Raw genomic sequence first — 22,595 nt, 5'->3', positions numbered from 1 at the left:
GGTGGGTAGTCAATGACCTCCAATCAGTGATCATCATGAGCCAATCATCAATATAGACACAAATCAGTTCAGCTATATTTTTGAGAAACTGTAAAACTCACACTACTCATGTAGCATATATTTACATCTCTTTGATAATTACCATGGTGTGCACTATACATTTATGTTATAAAGAGTTGTGTTTGTAAACTGGGCTATTCTGCAAAGAAAAAGGTGGGTAAAGGTAAAGTATCCTATTATTACTGATGCAATTCCAAATTGTGTCAAACTACCTTTCCCATCTGCACCAAAAAGAAAACAACTGACATGAATATCTTTGTTAATGGCAGCCTATAAAACCTATAATCAGTGCCAAAACTGGTAACAAATGCATTAATGCAGGGAGATTCTGTTTCATCTCCTAGGCTTCTTTCGGATTAACTTCAATGGAAATGTATCTAGGCATTATCCAAAATTACATCTTAGCCAGGTCAGAAAGGTCACTTTTAAGGCTACTCTGTTAAAGTCAACTTGGCCGTGATTCAAAATTCTGGACAAGGAGAGCCCATTCTGCAAAGCAGAAGAAGAAGCACTAAACCCTTGGGAGGGAATCCCAATATAATGAATATATAAATTAAATTACAAATTATCACCTAAAGAAAGTCTAAAATGTGCAAGAACAAGCCCTTTGTATTATAGTCTTTGTGAGTAAACCTACTGGAGAATGAATCAAACTTTTTCTCTTGTTTTTTATTCTTTGCTGTTTAGGCTAATGACCAAACAACTTTGATTGGTGCTCCAGTCATGGTCATAGGTTCACACACAGCTTGTGGAGGAGACTGGGTCAGCACTTTTCTTAACAAAGTTGCAAAGTGCTGAACACCAAAAGATTAAAACAATGATATAAAATAATGCTGTTTTGAATTTTGTAATTGTATATCAGCTTTCAAAATGTGTCTCCATGCCTTCTCCTGGACCAACTTTCTGTATGAACCAGTGTTGTCACATTTTCTAAATCATGCAAGGAAACAGTTGTTCAGCTGACGACATGTTGGCCTTCTTTTCTCTTAGACCCCCCAAATTTATTGGCCTTTCTAGTGTTAATCTTTCTCCCTATAGATCTCATATAAAAAGTGACCATTTAAACATAGGATTAAAAACATGTTATTCAATGAATGAACTATTGACGTGTCATTCAATTAACTGATTTCAGATCAAAAATTTTATTCCCTAGCAGTAACTGAAACCTGGCTTAACCCTAATAAATACACCTCATTAAATAAGGCATTACCACCCACAAGAATCAAGGAAAGGTAGGGTGAAGCGTTGATTTAGGATTCAAATTTAAGCAAAATTGCCTATTGCTTGTCCTTATTTGAGATTGTGGCAGTTAAGTCTTTCCTACAATTTCCTGACAAACTGTGACAATTGTGATTAATGTGACGTGGGGATTTTATTACACATTTTCATAAAAACCTGATGGTCTTCTCCAAAAAGGTTTCACACAGTTTCCGAACCCAGTCATTGCCAACAGCACATAAATGAATCCTTTCAATGGGCATTGATATAATATAGACCATCTCTACTGAATGCCCAGCTTCATCCAACTATTTTATCATCTCTTTTATCTTGATGAGACACAGTTTGCACTTCTATTCTGCAAACTGTCCTTCATTTAACTCGGACACTGTTCAAAAAGTCTTTGACGCTCTCCATAACCCGCTCTCTCCTGCCTAAGCAATCATGTAGACAATACATCATGACAATACACCTTCATGAGCAGCAAAACTCATGAAGGGCAGTGTGGGGCCGAAACCCCCCACAGCAGGTTCAAAGAGAATGGTAAGGAGAGAAGATTGTATTATATGGTATTATATCATGTTGAAATGCCCCTATGAAGTAATCTGAGAATAACAGTAAACAATAACAGTAAACAATAAACCAATTTTGGCTTTTGTCATATACTAAACAAAAAAGTGGTATGGCTTGGCCACAGCAATCACCCAAACTTGTGCTTTTATTTTGAAATACGAATGGCGACCTGGAAGTAAATAAAGTTCACGTGTTAGTGCATGTCGAAATGTCTGCCGTCAGTACAGCGAAAAGACCCAAACATGAATCCTCTCCGGTATTGTAACACTGTTGTATTACTAACTTTTGGTATTATTTGGTACTATTATTCTTTTTTGTGTGTTTGCTTGATGTCGCATCCAATTGTACTTTAATTTTTACAGCACGAGGAGAAGGTGGACTGGAGGAAAAAGAGAGCAGACCGTGAGTAAACATCAGCCCAGCATCATCACACTGTCGGTTAACAACTTAATAGCTGTATGTCAGTTCTCTGTGTGTAGTTTCTCATGACTTTGGACATTATTGTTCAAGCTGGAGACTAGAGCCCGTGACGCTACGGCTGTGTTCTATTGTTGAGTTCAAGTGTTTCATCCAAGGAGGTGTTTCATCCGGCCGTGTGGCATGAGGAGCTAACAGTTACGTTACAACACACTTGGCACTAAGGGAAATTCTACCAAAGCAGTAAAAACCTTTTCTACTGTGTTTTGACTTGTACTATGGAGACATGATAAGGAAGAGGGGGTTTTGTGTGAACTACTTTTATGAATGCGTGTTTAGTTCGCGTTGGTTCAGTGCTATACATCCATAGTAGCGTTGCGCTGGTGGCGATTTCTGGGAAGCAGCGCCACCATGCGGCCTCAAGATGATGCTCATGCAGAGGTGTGACCAAGTCAACTTTGCTCGAGTCCCAAGTCAGTCTCAAGTCTTGAGGCACAAGTCTCAAGTCAAGTCCCAAGTCTAAATGTAGAACACCAAGTCAAGTCAGAACAAATCAAGAGTCCAGTATCAATTTAATCTTAAAGAAAACTAAATATCTAGGACATATCAATGCAATATGGTTTTAATAGGATAAAAACTTGGTAAGAGCATCATGAGTTGGATTTCTATAATCAGTTTCAACTCCAATAAATTAAATTCTTCTGGTGGAACAAATCTCATCACTTTCAATCTAAGTCATTTACACAAACACAAGATCTTTTGTCAAGACTTTAGAAACCTTTTCAAGTCATCAAAGTACAAGTCAAGTCTTCTCTTCATGCATCGAGTCACGTCTCAAGTAAATAAAACTGTGACTTGAGTCAAAGTTATGTGACTCGAGTCCCCAGCTCTGTGATCATGATCATGATAATAACACAAATACTTCTAATAATGTTTGTTTATATAGTACTTACAGTACAGTTACAGGATAAAAAAAAGCACATAAAATCAACAGCAAAAAAGATTAAAAACAAGTTAAGAGATATAAAACCCAAGCAAGATTCATAAGGGTGGACAATAACAATAACTAGGACTGCAAGCAGCCATGGCAGGGCCGGCCAGATGTAGCGAAAGTAACAAGAGAGAAAGCGATTTATTCTGCAGCACCCAGGACTCAAACTCACAACCTTTGACACCAACAGCAAGTCATGAACTTGTTGAGCTATCTGAGAAGTGGTTTGAAGAGGCTGATTTTTAATGAAATTTTGAAATTTAGACAGTTAATATAGCGCCACCATCAGGACTATTGACCCCAAATGCCAGTTGAGGAAGTTTGGCATGGGACTGGACCTACGTGCAAAGTTTTGTGCATTTTCATGCATAGGAAGGCAGTGCTCGCCGGCCCCTAATTATATTGTTTGCATTATATTGAAGCAAATCTATAAAAATTAGTTTTAAGTGTTTTAAAAAATGAAAATGAATTTTGATTTGATGGTGTGTTTTTTTCCCCCAGTAAGGATCCTAGCAGCTACATTTTGTACACATGAGAGACTAAAGAGAGACTACTGCAACTCTCTTGGTGTGTGAGCAGACTTTAAAAAATCTAATAGTCTGCTGAGTCATCAAGTTGATTTATGTACTTAGCCCTGAATTCGGGGAATCTAGCAGTCCTTATCTTGCCAAGTAAACTTTATCTTTTAACCTTAATAGACAAACCTTTTATTCTCTGAATCGGCCAGGTGTGTAGTTTCTGGGTGTAAAGTTCATGAGGCTGTGATTATTACAGAGGTCAGATATTTTTAGACGGTGATGTAAAACTGGTGTTTTCATATTCAGAGGGTTATTTCATTTCCCAACCGTGTCATGTTTATGATGCTGTAATAAAAATATGGCATCAACTGCATGTCATTTTTGCACTAATCTAGTAGGACAAACAAATATCTTGCCCAGTTGCAAGTAATCTTCTAGCTATTTTCAAATACATTGGAAAACTTAAAATCAAAATGGTTTACAATACCAACATCCTCCCAAGTATTTTATTTAGAGTTTTACCAAGTAAAATAATTGGTTATATTTCTAGAATCCACTTAGTTTCTATTGTAAATACTGTATACTTATATACTCTACCACTTATTTTTTTTGTATCTAACTTTCTAACCAGTGTTATGGATTCTTCCTCAACAGGTGACGAGTCAAAGAAGCAGAGAAAAGAGGCCAAGCTGATCAAACAGTTGGAAAAGCAGAAGCAGCAAGAGGCGGACGCCGAGAAAGCAAAACTTGAACAAAGCCAGAACAAAGGTAACCGTATCATTCTGGACTCGCTGTTCCCCCACATCACCCTGAGGGTAAAATGGTGAATAATGCAGTAATGTGAGATCTGTGTCTCAGGTCGGACGTACACGGTGAGCGTGGCCCTGCCTGGGTCTGTCCTGGACAACGCCCAGTCCACTGAGCTCCGCACATACCTGGCGGGACAGATAGCCAGAGCCTGTGTTGTGTTCTGTGTCGATGAGATCATCGTGTTTGATGAATACGGGGAAGATGTCACGTAAGTCCACATAGAGGGGCAACTTATTGGTCAACGCACCCCAGGATGTTTTTCGGCTTCGGTCATTAGAAAGCTAAAGGAGAAAACTCTGCTTTTTGGTTTTGTCCCACAGGAGCGTAGAAGGGGAATTTAAAGGTGTTGGGAAGAAAGGACAGGCTTGCATTCAGCTTGCCAGAATCCTTCAATACCTGGAATGTCCGCAGTAAGTAGAAACTTTGACGCCCATATCAAATCAATATTATCAGCCTAGTTTATCAGATTGTGATCATAGCTTTTCTTCTCCACCAGGTATCTGCGCAAGTGGTTTTTCCCAAAGCATCAAGATTTACAATATGCGGGTAATTTGAAATATTCAAAATTTCCAACACTCATATTCTTTGCTTTAAGACCCCATTTACACCTGGTATTAAAATGCAATCTGTATCTGGATACCTTATCTGGATAAAGAAAGTGTCTCAGTTTCAGAAAGTGTAAACACACCTTGGATAAACACACCTGATGTTTGCATAGTGCACGCAAAAAATGAGATCAGATCACGATGCAGACAACGAGAACGCTTAGAAGTGCCAGGTGTAACACAAAGGCCGTGATCGGACAGATCATTATCTGACTGAAAAGATTGCATTTTAATACCACGTATAAATGGGGCCTAAACAAGGACTTTTGCTTTGAATTCTTAATTTCACTACTTCATGTTGTTTTGTTCCCCCAGGTTTGCTCAATCCTCTAGACAGTCCTCACCATATGAGGATAGATGAGGAATCTGAATACCGGGAGGGAATCGTCCTTGACAGGCCGACCAAACCAGGAAAAGGTTCACTAGTCAACTGTGGAATGAGGAAGGTGAGCGTGTGTTGTTCGGTGGCACCGCTGTCTCATACAACATATATGTTATGGATGCTATAATTGAGGTAGAAGGTATTTTTTGCATTTACAAGTGAATACAGGTCTAAATATGTCCATCTACTCCCCCAGGAAGTTCAGATTGATAAACAGCTGCAGTCTGGACTGCGAGTCACGGTACAGCTCAGTAAGACACAGAATAAAGGTATTTCTGTCCATCACAATGTAAGCTTTTCAGTGTTTTGGATGTGTCTTTTGAGTAGGTTGTCATAGCACTCAGTGTATTGCAATTAACTGTGTGTGTGTGTGTGTGTGTGTGTGTGTGTGTGTCCGTCCGTCCGTCTGTCCATTGATCCTCAGAGAGCAGATTATATAAAGGAGTGGTGGTGGCTCCTCATGTTCCCAGGAGTGAAGGAGGCCTCTACTGGGGTTACAGTGTCCGCCTGGCATCTTGTCTCAGTAGGTTGACCACAGCCTGACACACAACTGTCATGTTTCAGACAAACACACACACACACATTCTCCAGAGACGTGTTGAAGCGCGACTAACCGAACACCAAGATAGTGTTTTTCGCCTACAGTCTGCTAGGCTGTGGCATACATTTAGTCTGCTGTGGTTTTGTCGATGCAGGCGACGTGTTCACAGAAGGTCCATATAAAGAAGGGTACGACGTGACGATTGGCACATCAGAGAGAGGCAGCAACATCGACCAAACAACACTGTCGCCATTCAAGTAAGTTCAGAGCAAGTAAGGTGAGAGGGGAACTCGGAAATAGAATTTTCGAACATCAATCATATAAGAGAGTGGTACTTTATCGTTGGGCTTCATTTAACCTATTCTTTCTATTCTGTTTGACTTTCTAGGCATCTTTTGGTAGTTTTTGGTGGTCTGCAGGGATTGGAAGCCAGTGTGGATGCTGACCAGAAACTGGATGTAACTGACCCCAGTGTTTTATTTGACCTTTACCTCAACACCTGCCCGTCCCAGGGCAGCAGGACCATACGCACAGAGGTGAGCGGGACACAGGTGTTTGTAGGTTGAAACAAAGCTGGGTGAGGCGAGGTCATTTTCCACACATTGGATAGCTTATGCTGTAAGGTCTGTAGATAATTTGAATTTGTTCTGTCTATTCTGGTCACCACAATGTATGGCATTGTATTTATACTTTTTTTTTTTTTTTGTCAACAACAGGAGGCGATCTTAATTTCCATGGCAGGGCTGAGACCGAAGATCACTGCTGCTTTTTCAGATGTGTCCAGTGCTTCATTGCAGAATTTGTGATAGAAAAAACTGAGACTTCCTGGCAGTGGTGTTGGGGCATGAAGAACAGTCATCTATTTGGTATTTGCCATAAAGTGTGTAGGACTGCTGTTATTTTTCCTTAATTAGACCTGTTAACTTTGTCTATTGTAAAGCCAACTATTACCTTGAATGTCACACAGCAATGTATTGTGTGTGTGTGTGTGTGTGGTGTGACAATGCAATTAGATACTGGTTTTACAATACCTGGTGTATCAGATCGGCTGCCATTCCTCCTAATGTTAACTTTTAGTCTTCATTCTGTATGTTTTGGTTTCCAAATGATTCTACGGATATATTTGTATATATAAATACATATGCACACACTTTAATTTCCTTGTATTGGTTTTTAAAAGCATGTCATTTGTTCAGTAAACAGACAATACAGAACTTTTCTAAGAAAAAAAACAGCAACAGGAGCTGCACAACCTGGACAGAAAAAAAAGTTGGATATTGCACTTGCAATTTAAATTGTGATATAATCAACATCAGTCAAAACCTCAGATTTCGTAGTGAGATGGCCAAAAGCATGTCTGCAATTACAGTGTCACCCGACACAACACACACACACACACACACACACACATAAATACAGGTACAAGCACACCAGACTCTCTATAGGCGTTCTCTTCATGGTCTTCTGGGTTATTTGTGGGACTGTTGTTACCATATTGTAACAGACTGCCAATTTCTATACTGAATATCTTGTAGACTGTGTTCTTTATGCAATTCTCTGGTGCAGAGGTTATTGTAACTTTGCATTGTACAAAATGAATAGGCATGAGCCTGAACAGATATGCAAACTATTTTTTCATTTTCCAGACTGATGAATTTTCCGCTCAATGAATAACAACATAATGACAAGGGAGCACAGCAGGCGATGGGGTTATCCTCCTCTCTAGCTGTTCAGTATTGACTGATGGTTGGCCAACAGGTGGACACCTGTGTGACAGAAGATGCCTACAGATTGATGGCTTCTAAGAGGGAAAATCATAAGAAATTGCAACCTCCTGGGATTTAGATATCGGTATGTAAAAATTGCAATTTCACTTTTAATTTGACTAATCGTGCAGTCCTAAGAACAATACATAACATTACCATGATACATTCTCTGGACTATTTGAACTCAGGCTGCATGCGCCGGGATGCCATTGAGGTAAAAAGGTTTTAGTTCACGAGGCAAATTCTGTGTTCATAGTCTGATTTACTGAGACTGAAGTAGTCCACCAATATCTTCAATTTGAGGGCTTTTTAACCTGTATGAGATGACAAAAATAACTGTAGGCTTATTGTGTTTGTACAAGCCCTGAAAAGTGTCATAATTTGCCTCTGAAAAAAATGTAACATACTGTAATTTATCTTGCTATTCATATGTGGTTGAAAATACCCTCAAACTGAAGGTGAGTATATACTTCAGCTTCATAGTGACTATCATTTGATATCTAAAGTTAAGAGACTTTAAAAATCCAAAACAAACACCGCATCAGTGTTTACATATTTGTGGGGCTCCATTGTAGATTGTGTCTTTAGATTGAGTTGGCGTTCTACTAGACCTGACTTGGATCACTATAACAAGTACTCTCCTGTACATATTGGACAGAAATGTGTTCCCAGTACAAGTTAAGAGGAGAGCTGAACAGGATGCACAGTATTTTATAGGCCGCTGAGACTCATAACTAATGAGTCATAACTAATTGGACGTACTGGCTGATATAATCCCTCTTCAACATCGGAAACATGAGTGCATTTTTAGGACATTTTAACAAAAAACATTATAAACATGTAAAAATACATCTTTTAAATTCATTTTGTTTCTATTTACGAAAACACTCGTCAGATGGCTGCCACACTTCCATGTGGAATACACTGAGTATTTCAGGAACCTCGCAAAAATGAGATTCAGGATTCTTTGTACACCTTTGCAACATTAAACATTCTTGGAGATCTGCTTGATAACTTGTTCCAAAAATAAACGTTTCCAAAGGCTTTTCCTTCCACATGGTGATTCCCAAAAGTGGGTATAGTTCAAAGGAGGGGCACATACAGAAAGGTTGTGAAAATCCCTCTGTGTGTGGCTCTTTGACAAGGATCAATCAAGTGAAATAGAACGAAATCCAGTCCATAGTTAGGGCTATCGTGAGTGTGAATAGATTTCTTCTGGTTTTCACAAAGTCTGTTCACCAAGTGGGATGATTAAAGGTGATATTGTACTGCTTTGCCCAGCGCGCAAACACCTGTTTCTCAGTGATAAACCGATGGTGGTTGCCTCTCCGGCCTCTCTCATTCTGTAGGTATGTTACACATTCATCAGGCCCCCTGGGCTTGTAGTAGTGGTAGGGCATCTTCTTGGGCCCTAATTTTTTTCTAGAAAAAGAATGACATTACAAACATTATGCAGAGAAAGCAAGTATTAAGTTTGTGTTCAATAAGAGAGATGAAAGCTTCCTAGCCAGGGTTTACTCAAAATTCATGTCAGTTTTCAAAAAACATTTCTAGGAATGTTTCACAGCTTCTTTTAAAATAAATGAACAATGCTTTTGGTATTGCATTACACACAGTTTGGTTTTGAGCCCTGAGAAGCCACACTTGGCTCTGTTCTGTGGATACACAGCAATTGATTCTGTAACGAGAAGCATGGTTGGACCAATTCCTCTGTGAACGCTGATTTATTATCACGTGGCATGTAATGGGTTGATAAAATGTAGTATGTGCCTTTACATCTTTCTCATTAATTTGCCATACTCACCCACAGTGACTGGGTGGAACCATCCCATACACTTTGATGTTATCACACATCTCAATGGCTATAACCATGGTGAACCAGCCTGTGCTCAACCAGGACTGAGATTTTTGCCTGAGTGAAGCAAACAAAAGGGAAAACACAAGAGTTTGTGAAAATGGAAAGAATTCCTTTACATTTACCCAAGACGGGGCAAAATGTTTGAAAACATCTGCTCAACATTCCACTCACTCTTTCCTCCTTAAATACCCACCTATCTCTTCCTGTCTCCCTCTGAAACAGACTATCAAATTTGCGCATCTTGTTCGGTGTGATAGTGAAACAAGACAGGTTACTGTAGGTCATGCTGACTCTCTGGATCAATCTATACAAGGTTCCTTTGGCATCTTTCCCAATCTTGGTTGGGGGTCCCCAGAAGATGATCACAGGGCTGCTGCCTGTGCGGTTGAGGAAGTCATTCGGCCTCCGGACGACCCTGAATATGCTGGAGTGGGCCACCACCCTCACAGAGGTCCGGTTCCCTACGTCAGCCTCGTACCCCAAGGTGGGCGCGTCGTTCATACGGATCACACACTCCGTACGGTCGATGTCCTCTCCTGCTCCGGTACCCAGGACATGGCTGGAGCTCGTCACCAGCGCACAGTCATGGCAATGCAAGGTCATAGTCTGGAGAGGAAATACAATATGAAAGTCCACTGTTAGGCTGAGATCAAATAGACGAGACAGGCACTTTAAAGCTGCAGTAGGCATGGTTTTTATGTAAAAATACACCCGTCTTATCAGCCTATATCACAAAGTGGGGTCTTTGTTCGATAGATCAAAGTAGAGACAGACAGGAAAGATTTGGAGAGAGAGAGGAATGACATGCGACCAAGGTCCTGGGCCAGATTTGAACCCAGGATGCCACTGAGCCATCAGGACGCCCTGGCAGGAAAGCCTCTCTGCCCGTAGGAAGAGACAAATACTGTATAAAGTTAAGTGTAAAATACAAACTGTCAGCAGCCAGTGAGTGATCCTTCGAGAGAAATCTGGACTCAGCGATACTAGATCTTTTTGCCCCTCTCATCCCTTTGGTACAAAGCAATCGGAGACTGGCCGGTCTGTGATTGCTTTGTGATCACGTTACAGGATTTCTGGGTATTGAAGTTCAAACGACTTTCACACAGTTACCTCTTGCTGCAATTTGGAGCCGCCAACATGCAGTTGTTTAGTGCAGCTTTGATGGATACACTTGACTTCTGCCACACCTCATCCCCACATAGTTACTGATACTTGTAACACGACTAGTTTTAAATCAGTCCTTTGACAACACATTTGAACAACAGGGACAAAGTGGTGGCAGTGACTTTTGACATAGAAAGGTGTGGTTTCACTCAGAACGACATCATCTCAACCCAAAGTTGCAATAACTTGTGTGTCCCTATGAAGTACCTTGTTGCCATAGACCGGCACATAGCCCTCTTTCCCAGCCCATGTCTTCAGGTCTGTGGCCTTGATAGCACGGTGGTTTGTAGCAACACGGAAGGGCGCGTAGATGGCCTCATTCCCACTGTTGGAGCTGTACAGGATGAGGAGTGTCGTCAGGAGGAAGACGGCCCCGAAGATCACAAGCCTCTGGCTCTGCTGGCCCTGCTGTGTAGTAGTAATAATAATAAAAGCGGTGTTAGTGGGTCATTTAACCCCCTACATGGATGACACACTCTTGCAACAGCAGGATTGCCACACCCTCCCGTTGCTGAGCCTGCCTTACCTTGTCAATAAGCCTGGGCCCCATGCTTTCCGATCAAGCTGTGCAGCAACACATTGGCTGTGATGGTTTCTCATCATACCTGGGAAGAGACGAATCGTGATTCAAAAATATTTCTGGTCATTAGAGTGCACCTCTTTTCATGTTATGTAAATCTTAGAGTTCACATTTTGCATTTGTTTTTTGTTTTTATAGCGCTTAAATAACACACAATGGTTTTTAACAATACTCGATGTAGTAAATAGGCTATCCACTGCATACGGACTTATTTATCTTTCAGGTATTTACAACCTTGCTGGATTATGAAACATGAAAATTGTATTGTGTCCTGTATTTCATCTGTTATTTAATTACCATAGACATAAAAGGCACGGAACCCCATATTCTAACGTTATATTATTATGAAGGAAACGACACCATCTTCTCACGCAGCCCTCCGTCCGCTATTCACGCACCTCCAGCGATCCGCAATTTAACAAGACAATGTACCCTCTATGATTAAGATGCTGACCAACACAACATGTGAGCGTGTCACGGTCAATACGAGGCTGAATCCGGCTTACCGTTTCATGGTTTCAGCTGCGCCTGGTGTTTGATGTTTGGTGTTTGGTGTTGCTGTCCGATCTGTCCTCTCGTCGCCCATCTTCCTGCACCACTAGCTGACGTCATCAACATGTCCCTCACTGCAGTACAGCAGCATGTCGGGGTCCGTCCGGTGGCACTCTTGGTTATCATTTGAAATAAAAATCCGTGGAAATATTAATGGGCTGACGATTGATATTCAGGAAATTAATGAGCATGACAGTTTATCAGTTTCCTCACTTTGTTTAAGTATTAGACAAACAACAGGGGGGTCTGCAAATTCCACTTTTTAATGCCAGAATGAACTAACATTTATAGACTCGTCAGAATATGAGTCTATGCAACTGAGCTGTTTTATCACTGGGAAACAGCACACTTAGATTTTACTTAAAATGCCAAATTTCACTGTATTCAAGACCTTCAGGACTTTTACACATCTTTCAAGACATTTTAAGACTTTTTCAGGACGTTACATTAAACACGTCAGATTTTTTATTTTGTGCAGTTTGGTAGCCTACATAAATAGGCTACTAATGTTTACTGAAAATGTATTTACAATACTTTTTCAGGTAACAATTCAGACAATTCATATGTGAAATGTTCATTAGGCTCCAGTCAAATAGTTTGCGACTCAGTAGTGCAAATATTAAAGTCTTTGGAATTAGACACAAAATAAGCATTATGCAACTCAAAAGGCAGTACTATACATTTCTTTGTAAATAGGCAGCAATATAGGTATATACTATAGGGTAAACACTTTCTGAAACAGATTTCTGATAATAAAATCAATGATTACGTAAACACACATCAATACTAGATATCATTTGTATTAAGTTGATCTAAAAATGACTGTGGCATAATTTATCGCATAACTCAAAATGTGGCACAGGACATAGTTTCAAGTTATTTATATTCAAAACAGCAGTTATGAAGTAGCAAAAATGTGTACCAATGATGACTGCTACCAGAAATATCTTCCAATATAAACATCTCATGTTGCGTTTACTGTATCGGGTCAATTAAATACAAATTTCAAACAAGATAAAGACACCAAGACTCCAGTCCTTTGACCACAACTTACAGCAGATTTCCCTCCCATCAGAGGCTTCGGATGCCACATGTAACAAGTTCAAACTACATGTTAGAATGGCACTCAGCTCATGACTGAAATATTATCCGAAGATTGTTCACATGCAAATATCCATCTTTTCCTTGATTTAAAAGCAGTACTAGTACTACTTGAAGCCTTTAGAGGTTGTAGCCAACTGCAGTAAAGGTATGTAATTTGCTTAAAGCTTCAATATGCAACTTTTTTTTTTTTTTTTTACATTAAAATAATAAATAAATAGGATATATTACACCTTTTCAGTCTGTGACCCTGTGCGTACATATCTAAATCCCCCCATTTGCCTGAAATGGGCTTTTCGATGATGATGGGGATGTTTTGGGGCGTATACCTTTTGTTGTGGGTGTGTTGTATGGACACACAGTGGTGAGGCTAGTGACCACAACATAGGGAAGTCATAGCAACAACGATGGGGGAAAGCAGTGAGAAACGAAAGAACAGCGAAGCTAACCGTGCAGCACACAAGACTCGCTCCAAAACCACCGTCACTGGGGGTTTTTTAATCGCAGATTGGCTGCGTTCACCGTCTGCTTCTTCAGCACCTGTGGTGGCTGTATGGATACCGGTTAGCTCAGCCTCAGGATAGACGACAGCTCATCAAGATGATTGACAAGTGCTGGGGCGTGAACTTGACCAACTGCGGGGGAGGAGGGCGGGACTAACAATGCACTTCCTGTCTCAAAGAGAAAAGTTGCATATTGTAGCTTTTACATTCAAATTACACAACAAGATTGCAGCATAAAATGTAAAAATAACATTGTAAAGAATAAGACTGAATTAAAATGAAGGCACAGTAGTAAAGAAATTAATGTTGTTAGCTTTGGTACAATATGATTTTACTAGTGCCTGGGTTAATGTGCTTTGTCCATACATATACTGATAATATACACAATGGAAATATTCAGTAATACTGAGGGTGGCACATTACCACCAGTTACCAGTCAAATGCTGGTAAATTTGGCTTTTGCAGGTAACTTTGTCCACTCCACCGGCCAAGGTGGCCTGTATCCAACCAGGCTCTACTTGAAAAAGCAGTTTGCCTGGTAAAACGGTGAAAATGCCGGATGAATTTTGGAGTCCACCAGCAACAGCTGCCTGTAGACAATTAAGTTCCTGCTCTGGTAACACTGCACAGTAGAAATCAGCTTGAGGATCTGTAGCCAGCAACAGTGAACATCGTTGCCACCAGGGATGAAGGAACAGCTTCTGGGTTTCAGGATGTCCTTCCCTACTGGCTCCAAGACGGGTGTTTAAACTCCATTCTGTGGCGGGTTGCCCATCTGGCGTAGATGGCCTTCTCAGTGATGAAGCGATGGCCGCCGCGCCGCGTGTGCTCGTGGACTCTGTACATTCTGCATTCCTCAATCCGGTTCCGCTCATAGTAATGGTACGGAACAACACTGTGATTGGCTCGACTGCCAGGAAGAGGGGAGAGCCAGATGTAAACAATGGTTACTTAGGATAGCACATTGTAAAAAAAAAAAAAAAAACGTTGCAGCCAGAATAATCGTCAAGTCAGGTCATAGTTTCAAATGTCTCACCTGCAGTAGTTATCATCAATCATCCCATAAACATTAATGTTGTCACACATATCCATGGCCAGAATCATGGTGAAGAAACCAGTGCTGAGAAACGCCCCCGTCTTCATTCTGAGTGAGAGACACCAAACATTCAGGCTTGAAAAAGGCATTTAAAACTCTCTTCCATTGTCAAAATACAGTCATACAATACACACTGTATCATTACTGTCCTCTATTAATGTTATAAACCCATACTGTACCTGTTTTTCCCAGTTTCATTCTGAAATACACTATCACAATACTGGATCTTCTCTCTGGTCACAGCATAGATTCTGACATTGGGATACTTCTCTGCTATTTTCAGGAGAATGTTGAAGATGTGTCCTTTCCCATCTTGCCTCATGTTCCTTTCGGGACCCCAAAACACATACGTGGTGTCTGCCGAACGCTGGAAATAGTAGTGCTCATTTTTCAGCAACAGGGGCACACTGGTGTGGGACACCACCCGAACACTGGTACGACTCCCTACGTCCTTCTCGTATCCCTGCGTGGGCGCATTGTTCATACGGATCACACATCCAATCTGGTCAATCTCCTCTCCGATGCCCGCTCCGAGCATCTGGCCCGAGCTCGACACCAAGGCACAATGGCTGCAATGCTTGTCCAGGAACTGTCGAGAAAAATGAGAAAACAGCCAATTATGTAGTGGTTTAGATTATTTCTTTGGCATTTTCGAATTTATTAGACAGTTCAAAGTAGAGAGAGACAGGAAAGATTGGGAGAGAGGGAGGGATGACATGCGACAAAGGTCCTGGGCCGGATTTGATGCTTCAAATGCTTTTTTCATATTTAAGTTTCTATGCTGCCAGGATAATACAAATATCAATTTGTCTGATTGCGAAACCAGCCCGTTAAATTGAGTGTTGAGTGAGCACACATAGAACACAGCAACACCACAAATACTACAGAAGATTAAATAGAGAAAATTGCAGTCAAGTCATTGGGGTTATCAAGTGGGCACCCCCCTTCACTGTTGTTTCGTTGAAATCGGCCCACAGCACCTCAAGAAGGCTCAACAGTGTATTCCAGCATCCCAGAAACAGAAACGCCCCCCTCTTTGCCTCAACAGACCCAAGTCCACTACACTGCTGTCACTGTCACCTGCACCTTTGTTACCAACAACACTACAGTAGCCTACACACTGCCATCAATATGACTATGCAGCTGTGACTTGGACTAGAAGTGAGGCGGGTGTGGACCGGGTCAGAGCCTCACCTGGTTCATCGTGCCGGCAGTGATCCTGATGTAGCCTCTGAGGCCGGAGTTGAGCACAGGCGAGGAGCCATCTGATCTGATCACATGTCCGCACCAAAACAACAGCGACAGGCACAGGCTGAGCAGACAAACCCAGCGGAATGAGCGGATCTTCTGAGGGGGCAGAGGTGCGACAGGAAAATCAGGGTGCACATCCTAACAGACACTGAACATTAATCTGAATAATACGATTAGGCTACATAGATGGGCTACTCATACGCATAATTAACGGTCTCGTTACCCAGCCTCATTATTTATGGATTTGTTCTTACCGGAGATTTCATATCACAGCCTTCGGGAGCCCCCTGGTCCAGAGCCCGACGACACTCATCGTGCACCGAAAAATTATTCCGGCCGTTTTGCTTGTAGTAAAAGTGTCGAGACAGGCTCAACGGCTGCCACATTCATGTTTTAAGATTTCCAATGGCTATTTTCAAGAAAATCTCAGGAGGAGTTCTCTCGATTCACAGCTCGTTTTCTTTACAGTGTAGTTTTCACCCCAGTTAGGCAGCCGGTGTACTTCTGTCGCCTAATCTACAACTGAATACATTTCTTCCCTGATAAAAACATTTGCAAATTAATTTTGTTTACTGCTATCTTATCTGGGGCTGTGTTCCGCCAGCTGAAATAAGAATAAAGCTTCCGGTCCGATTTCTTCAGAATAAAAGCGCATCTGTGCGTTTACCTCCATCGGGCTGTGTTCCTGAACGAAAATAAGACTTCCGACAGCCTTCAAAGTAAAAGCGCGAGATTGTATTTGTATTTAATCGTAAAATTCAATAATTGAGCACCCATATTAATGTTGATTTTATAGTGCCCCATTTCTCTGACATGAGCCCCGTTTTTCTATTACCACCACCAGCTACCTGACTCTCTCAGCTCTCTTTTCAACCCTAAAAGTAAAGACCCAGACACATGTGGTTCAGCATCAGTGAGACAAACATCTTGGATTACTTGCCCTGATATTTTATTTATTTAAACAGCTTGGGCCTTAATGCTGTTGTGTGGTGAAAGTACACATCTGCAGGAGTGTTTTGACATAGAACTTGTGCAGTTACAATGAAAGGTAAACTGTACAGTGTCCAATTTAATCAGAAAATGTCAGAAAGTGTAAAATATGCAGCGTTTATAGTTACAAATGGCACATATTATAGCATTTTCATTATTATTATGACATAAAATATTAATCTGGGTGCTCACTTTTTGGATTTGACGATTGAATACAAATGAATTGGCTTAAAACAGTATTTTTGCACGTTTAAAATATCGCGCTTTTATTTTGAAGGATAAACGCCAAAACCAGAAGTCTCATTTTCTGGTTATTCTGGCCAGCGTAACGCATCTCATCTAGGTTTTGACTAGAAACTCAGGAATAAAACATCTAGTCATGTAACATGTAAATCTATCTTACACTGTGACAACGTTATTCCTAATGATTAAATTTCCGATGGAAAAAATGAATGGGAAATGCTGGAACGCGCCGTTTCAGCTCTATTGGCCAGCCGGGACTATGACGTCAAACCTTTATGACGTAGGCATTTCGGGCAGGTAAAACCAAAGAATTCGTCAGCTGAGTCACAAACGGTAACTTCTAGCGTGGTGACAAGCGAAGTGAAGCAGATTGAGCAAAACGCATCCTACCATGGATGCTATGAATGCTATGGATATGGATATCCCCTTAATTAATCCAAAGGTCCTCATACTTTTGGCCAGGCAGTACCTGGATAAAGTGACTCCACAGCAGTGGAGAAGGATTGAAGCTGGCCATCTCGACTGTGAAATAAGGACTCTGCTGGTCGACTTGGCACAGGACATCTGTCAGGTGTCCACCTCGTCTATCCTGGATGTTCTACTGCCTTTGGCTTTCAGTTACATCAGGAAGTATGGTGCCACGGATTCCTTGAGCGTGTCTGAGGAACGCATTCATGCCAGCCTTGGAGATTCGCTTCATGAATGTTTCACTGAAGCTCTAGACATCCAGATGGAGAAATCTGTGAGCTCAGTGGAACTTACCCAGTTGGTTGGGAAAGAGGTGGCACAGAAGGTGAACTCTGCCCTGTCTGTGGCCACCCAGACCCCTGTTTCGAAGAATCAGGTGCCAGTTGCATTTGTGAGTGGCTGCATATCTTGCACCAATGTTCTGGGTGATATGGTAGATCGTATAGCTGCCATATTGAAGAGATGCCTTGGAAGAATGAAGAGACGCTGCACACGACAGCAGCGGTGGCAGACCATCGTTGAAGACATTGCGAATGTCGAGGACAAAGAAGCACTGTCTCAAAGGAAGGATTCTAGTCAGGCATCCATTTTCTCCTCTGGTCAAGTCATGGAGAAATTGGGTTCAGAGACCTTTGTCACCACAGCCACCAAAGCTGTGAGTGACATCCTTGTCAAGCGGGCCAGTTGGAGCATTCAGACTTGTATTACTATTTTTAGTAGAGCTGGCAACACAGAGGCCACATCTGATGTGCTGCCATCCAGCACAACTCTGTATGCTGATGCTATAGCGTCTGACATGGTGCAAACCATTGTTAAAGAACTGCAGACTGCTTCCAGGTCTAATGAGACAAAGACCGGAACAGGTAATTTGCCATTTACTACCTGTTTAAGGTCAGTGAAGACTAAACTGAAGACATATTTTGCCTCACAGTCTTCACAGTCTCAGGAAATTGCTCTTACTGGCTACCAAAGACCTAAAAGCAGATTTTCCAACTTTGCCAAAGATTACATCCGTCACAGGGTGGAGGGACTTAAGAGCAAGTTCCATATGCCACACAAGGGTCTTGGAAATGCCATTGTGATTGCTAACTTGACATCACAAGATGGTATTGAAGAGGACAGTCACAGTGAGTCACACAGACCACAGACGGCCGTGTCTTCTCGGCCCAAGGCAGCAACCCGTCGGAGCACTCAAAGGTCATGGCATTCATGGCATGGTTTCTCAAGAGCTATACCTGAGACTCCCAAGATCCCACTTGTGGTTTCTGCTCCTGTCATCAGAACTACACTCATTGATCAGTCTTGCTATAGAAGTGATGACAACATGCAGGCTATCTGTGACCGTGTTGACAGTCTGGCGGCGAAGATATTCCGGCCAGAGGATGAACAGGTGGAAGCACAACCTGTCTGCAGAAGGCTGGAGAATGTCATCTCCTGTGATGAGCTCAACAGATTTTCACAGGAGCTCACCGATGGCATCTATTTTGCCTTGGTAGATGGACAGACCTACCAAATTACCAACAACCTAGTGGGAAAGAGTCTGTCTGACAGTGTCATCATTAAGGTCATCAAGAAAGGGGAAGCCACTGAGTCACACGTTTCATCTGAATTCCTTTATGCGACAGCAGAGGATTCAGTCAAGCGTTTCTTGCAGCAGGGGAACCTCTGGCTCATCCAGGAGCCAAAACAAGAAACTAGCCGCAGTGACATTGGGAACATTGATCTGCTTGACTTGCAAACGTCTGTCGCCGAATCAGAAATCATGGAATATTTCTCAAAGACGCTTACCAGTCAACAACTGGTAAGTAACTTTGAGTCAGCAACTTGGGAGGACAGCTCTGACAGCAGTGAAACACTGGCACTGTGTGAGCAATTAAACCAACTCCCAAAGTGTTATGAATTTGACAGCCCCAGATCTGGAGAGTTGCCATGCATCACAATTTATCTGCCACGTGCAGAGTCTGCTGCCACCACTTCTGAGTCAACAGTGACGTCAGAGAGTGACTTTAAGTACAAACAATTGATCACTTGTCTGCTTGTGAGGCTGCTAACGCATATCGCTAGCAAAACCCAGACATCATTCAGCCGGGTGGACTTTGATGACATAATCAAACGTCTGTCAGAGAAGTCAATGGCAGAATTGAATGGCACTATTAATGATTCCATTCTCAAGACCAGTGTTAATAAGATCCACAAGGCTGTGCTCAAGGAACTTTGTGACGAGTTCATCAGTTTCAATGTGATGCAGGCCGCCATGACAACTCATTATCCATTCTTCGATGATGCTGTTGTCAAGGCATTGACAACGCAGTTGTATCCTTCTGATTCCTTGAAACAAAAAAAGGGGAATATCATGAAACAACTGCAAGCTATGTTCTGCAGATTGAGGTCTAAAAAAGGCAAACGCACACCCCCCCCACCCCCCACCCCCCCACCACCACCCCCCACACCCCCACCCACCCCCCCAAAGAAAAATTTCGTCATAAGGTTCTTCTCATATGTGGCCAGGGGTTTAACCAAGGATCGCAATCCACATGGCCATGGTTGGAGAATCTAGTCTGAAGAAAAAAACCAAAAACATTTCAATGACGACACAGCGTAGCCACAAAAGTCAAATCTCAACTTCCATTTATCTTCTCTCTGCAGAATATCAAAATGTATGGAAGCTGAGTGCCATCTAGTGGTAGACTTCCCTTGTTCAAGACAGCAAAATATATACTTGCTCTACTTGACAAGTTATTAACCCATTGTAAGTAAATAACAGTGCATTTGTGATTCATTATCCCCCAGTTACAATGGGGATTGTTTATTGATTTACGCTTTGAACTTGATGTGGATCAACTCAGAGAAACCATTAGAGCTCATGAGATACATAAACAGGGCATGGAGTAAGACCGCTAATGTGAAGGATTCCTGCTGTACACCTGATATAGAGCTGCTAGCCGTGACATTTAGACCTAAGTATCTCCCCCGTGAGTTCGGTCAGCTTGCTTTAGTGCTTGTTTACATCCCACCATCTGGCAACGTCACACGCGCGTCAGAGGCTATAGCCACGTGCGTCCATCGTATTGAATGCGCATCTCCAGACTCCCCTGTCCTCATCCTTGGGGATTTCAACAGCTGTAGGCTGAACAAAACACTCCCGACTTATCAGCAGTATATCACATGCGCCACCAGGGGTGATAAAACAATTGACCTCTGTTATGGCAATGTTAAGAACGCATACAAAGCCCACAAAAAAATACCCCTTAGTACTGCGGACCACAATGCTATCCATCTCATCCCTGCCTACCGCATGAAGTTACAGAGGGAGGGCGTGGTTAAGAAACTGGTGAAAGTATGGGACAATAATGCATGTGAGACATTATGTTTTGACTGTACAGAGTGGGAGAGAGTCTAGAGGAGGCTACTGATGTTGTCACTCACTACATCACCTTTTGCGAGGAGATGATAGTCCCCACAAAATCTGTCAAGGTATTTTCTAACAATAAACCCTGGATCACAAAAGCTCTGAAAGTCACACTCAACGAAAAGAAAATAGCATTTAACTCAGGAAACAGAACTGAGTCCAAACTCATTCAGAACAAGTTGAACAAACAAATAAAAGAGCCCAAGAGAGTGTACAAGGAGAAAGTTGAGAAGCTCTTCCGGGAAGGCAAAGCCAGGGATGCCTGGCGAGGTGTTAAAACACTGGCTGGCCTCCCTAATAATCCAACCATACCCAGATCTGAGGCAAAAGACTGTGTCAGCATGGCAGAGAACTTGAACAACTTCTACTGCAGGTTTGACCAGCACAACTTCACACTGGAGAGGGAGGAGCTAATATCTGACCTGGCAACCATGTCACTCACCACTGCAAACCTGGAACTGCAGCCTGGGGAGGTTGAACTCACCCTGAAGAGGATAAACCCAAACAAAGCACCTGGGCCTGACCAGATCTGTGGCCGCCTGCTGAAGGCCTGCTGCAGTCAACTGTCCGGTGTTTTCTGCGAGCTCTTCAACCGCTCCCTGGCAGAACACTCAATCCCTACAATATGGAAATCCTCTATTATTTGTCCAGTACCCAAGAAAAGCAACCCCACCTGTGATAACGACTACCGACCTGTAGCCTTAACATCCCTGGTAATGAAAAGCTTTGAGAGGCTTGTTCTTTCCCAGTTACAGAAGGAAGTGGGCGTGCACACTGACCCTCTCCAGTTCGCATGTAAACAACATAGGGGGGTTGATGATGCTGTTCTGACACTGCTGCACCATGCTTATACCCACCTTGAGAAGCCCAAGGCATATGTCAGAATGGTCTTTGTGGACTTCTCAAGCGCCTTTAACACAGTGCAACCCCACCTGATGGGTCAAAAGCTGCTCCAAATGGACGTCAATTCACATCTGATCCTCTGGGTCCTTTCATTTCTGACAGGGAGACACCAAGTGGTCAGAATCAACGGTCAGCTCAGCTCTACTCGAACCATCTCCACTGGAGCCCCACAGGGCTCTGTAATTTCACCTGTGCTCTTCACTCTGTACACTGATAACTGCTGGAGCTCAGACCCAGAAATAATCTACATCAAATACTCTGATGACACAGTCATTGTGGATACCACTAACTCTGAAGGGCAGCTCCAAGCTGAGATGGACACATTCTCAGAGTGGTGTAAGGGGAATTGCCTTGACCTCAATGCCTCCAAGACCAAGGAGCTGGTCATTGATTTCCGTCATGGACAGTCCACCATCCCTACACTGGAGGTCAATGGCCAGGCCATAGAGAGAGTGGAGGCATACAAATGCCTTGGCACCACAATTGACCACAAACTCACCTTCAAACCTAACAGTGAACTCATCTTCTCCAAATGTCAGCAACGCCTCTTCTTTCTGAGGAAACGCTGTAAACTCCAGGTCCACCGATCAGTTCTA

General features: G+C 42.3%; 3 protein-coding genes across 5 annotated transcripts in view; 1 reads left to right on the top strand and 2 right to left on the bottom strand.

Moving 5' to 3' along the window:
- The window catches only part of st6galnac6 (ST6 (alpha-N-acetyl-neuraminyl-2,3-beta-galactosyl-1,3)-N-acetylgalactosaminide alpha-2,6-sialyltransferase 6), a 216,061-nt gene extending 203,976 nt beyond the window's left edge, over positions 1–12,085 (bottom strand). Inside the window, exons 1-6 of one of the 3 annotated variants that reach the window (XM_078289328.1) lie at positions 11,990–12,085; positions 11,430–11,523; positions 11,111–11,311; positions 9,933–10,345; positions 9,686–9,793; positions 8,723–9,303 (exon numbers count right to left, since the gene is read on the bottom strand). In XM_078289328.1, coding sequence (XP_078145454.1) covers positions 9,117–9,303; positions 9,686–9,793; positions 9,933–10,345; positions 11,111–11,311; positions 11,430–11,453 — 933 coding nt within the window. In that variant the 5' untranslated portion in view covers positions 11,454–11,523; positions 11,990–12,085 and the 3' untranslated portion in view covers positions 8,723–9,116. Of the gene's footprint in view, positions 1–8,722; positions 9,304–9,681; positions 9,794–9,932; positions 10,346–11,110; positions 11,312–11,429; positions 11,524–11,989 lie in introns of those variants that run through there. The other 2 variants (XM_071911971.2, XM_078289329.1) reach the window with 2 other exon arrangements.
- On the top strand, positions 2,038–7,560 carry spout1 (SPOUT domain containing methyltransferase 1). Its single transcript, XM_071911965.2, has 12 exons — positions 2,038–2,107; positions 2,214–2,253; positions 4,432–4,545; positions 4,636–4,795; positions 4,908–4,997; positions 5,084–5,133; positions 5,508–5,638; positions 5,771–5,843; positions 5,999–6,097; positions 6,270–6,372; positions 6,504–6,651; positions 6,832–7,560. The coding sequence occupies exons 1-12, from the start codon at positions 2,060–2,062 to the stop codon at positions 6,919–6,921; spliced, it is 1,146 nt and encodes a 381-aa protein (XP_071768066.2). The 5' UTR covers positions 2,038–2,059; the 3' UTR covers positions 6,922–7,560.
- Positions 12,086–12,515: 430 nt separating the features above from the next.
- st6galnac4 (ST6 (alpha-N-acetyl-neuraminyl-2,3-beta-galactosyl-1,3)-N-acetylgalactosaminide alpha-2,6-sialyltransferase 4) lies at positions 12,516–16,578 on the bottom strand. Its single transcript, XM_071911975.2, has 5 exons — positions 16,241–16,578; positions 15,930–16,082; positions 14,915–15,324; positions 14,676–14,783; positions 12,516–14,549 (listed from the first exon to the last, which is right to left on the bottom strand). Exons 1-5 carry the CDS (start codon positions 16,370–16,372, stop codon positions 14,363–14,365), a joined length of 990 nt encoding a protein of 329 aa, XP_071768076.1. The 5' UTR covers positions 16,373–16,578; the 3' UTR covers positions 12,516–14,362.
- Positions 16,579–22,595: the final 6,017 nt, after the last annotated feature.

This window comes from Centroberyx gerrardi, chromosome 2 (assembly GCF_048128805.1).
Source record: "Centroberyx gerrardi isolate f3 chromosome 2, fCenGer3.hap1.cur.20231027, whole genome shotgun sequence".
Lineage (NCBI taxonomy): Eukaryota > Metazoa > Chordata > Actinopteri > Beryciformes > Berycidae > Centroberyx > Centroberyx gerrardi.
Note: the sequence above shows the minus strand (reverse complement) of the source record. Positions and strands in the feature narration are given on the sequence as shown.

Bases quoted from the DNA above. Each gene is read 5' to 3' on its own strand.
- st6galnac4 (XM_071911975.2), bottom strand. From the start codon at position 16,372: ATGTGGCAGCCGTTGAGCCTGTCTCGACACTTTTACTACAAGCAAAAC. The intron at 15,325-15,929 runs GTGAGGCTCTGA...TTTTCTCGACAG, and splicing joins CTGCCGGCACGATGAACCAG to TTCCTGGACAAGCATTGCAG. The intron at 14,784-14,914 runs GTACAGTATGGG...TCTCTCACTCAG, and splicing joins AATGAAACTGGGAAAAACAG to AATGAAGACGGGGGCGTTTC.
- spout1 (XM_071911965.2), top strand. From the start codon at position 2,060: ATGTCTGCCGTCAGTACAGCGAAAAGACCCAAACATGAATCCTCTCCG. The intron at 2,108-2,213 runs GTATTGTAACAC...TAATTTTTACAG, and splicing joins CCAAACATGAATCCTCTCCG to CACGAGGAGAAGGTGGACTG. The intron at 4,998-5,083 runs GTAAGTAGAAAC...CTTCTCCACCAG, and splicing joins CAATACCTGGAATGTCCGCA to GTATCTGCGCAAGTGGTTTT.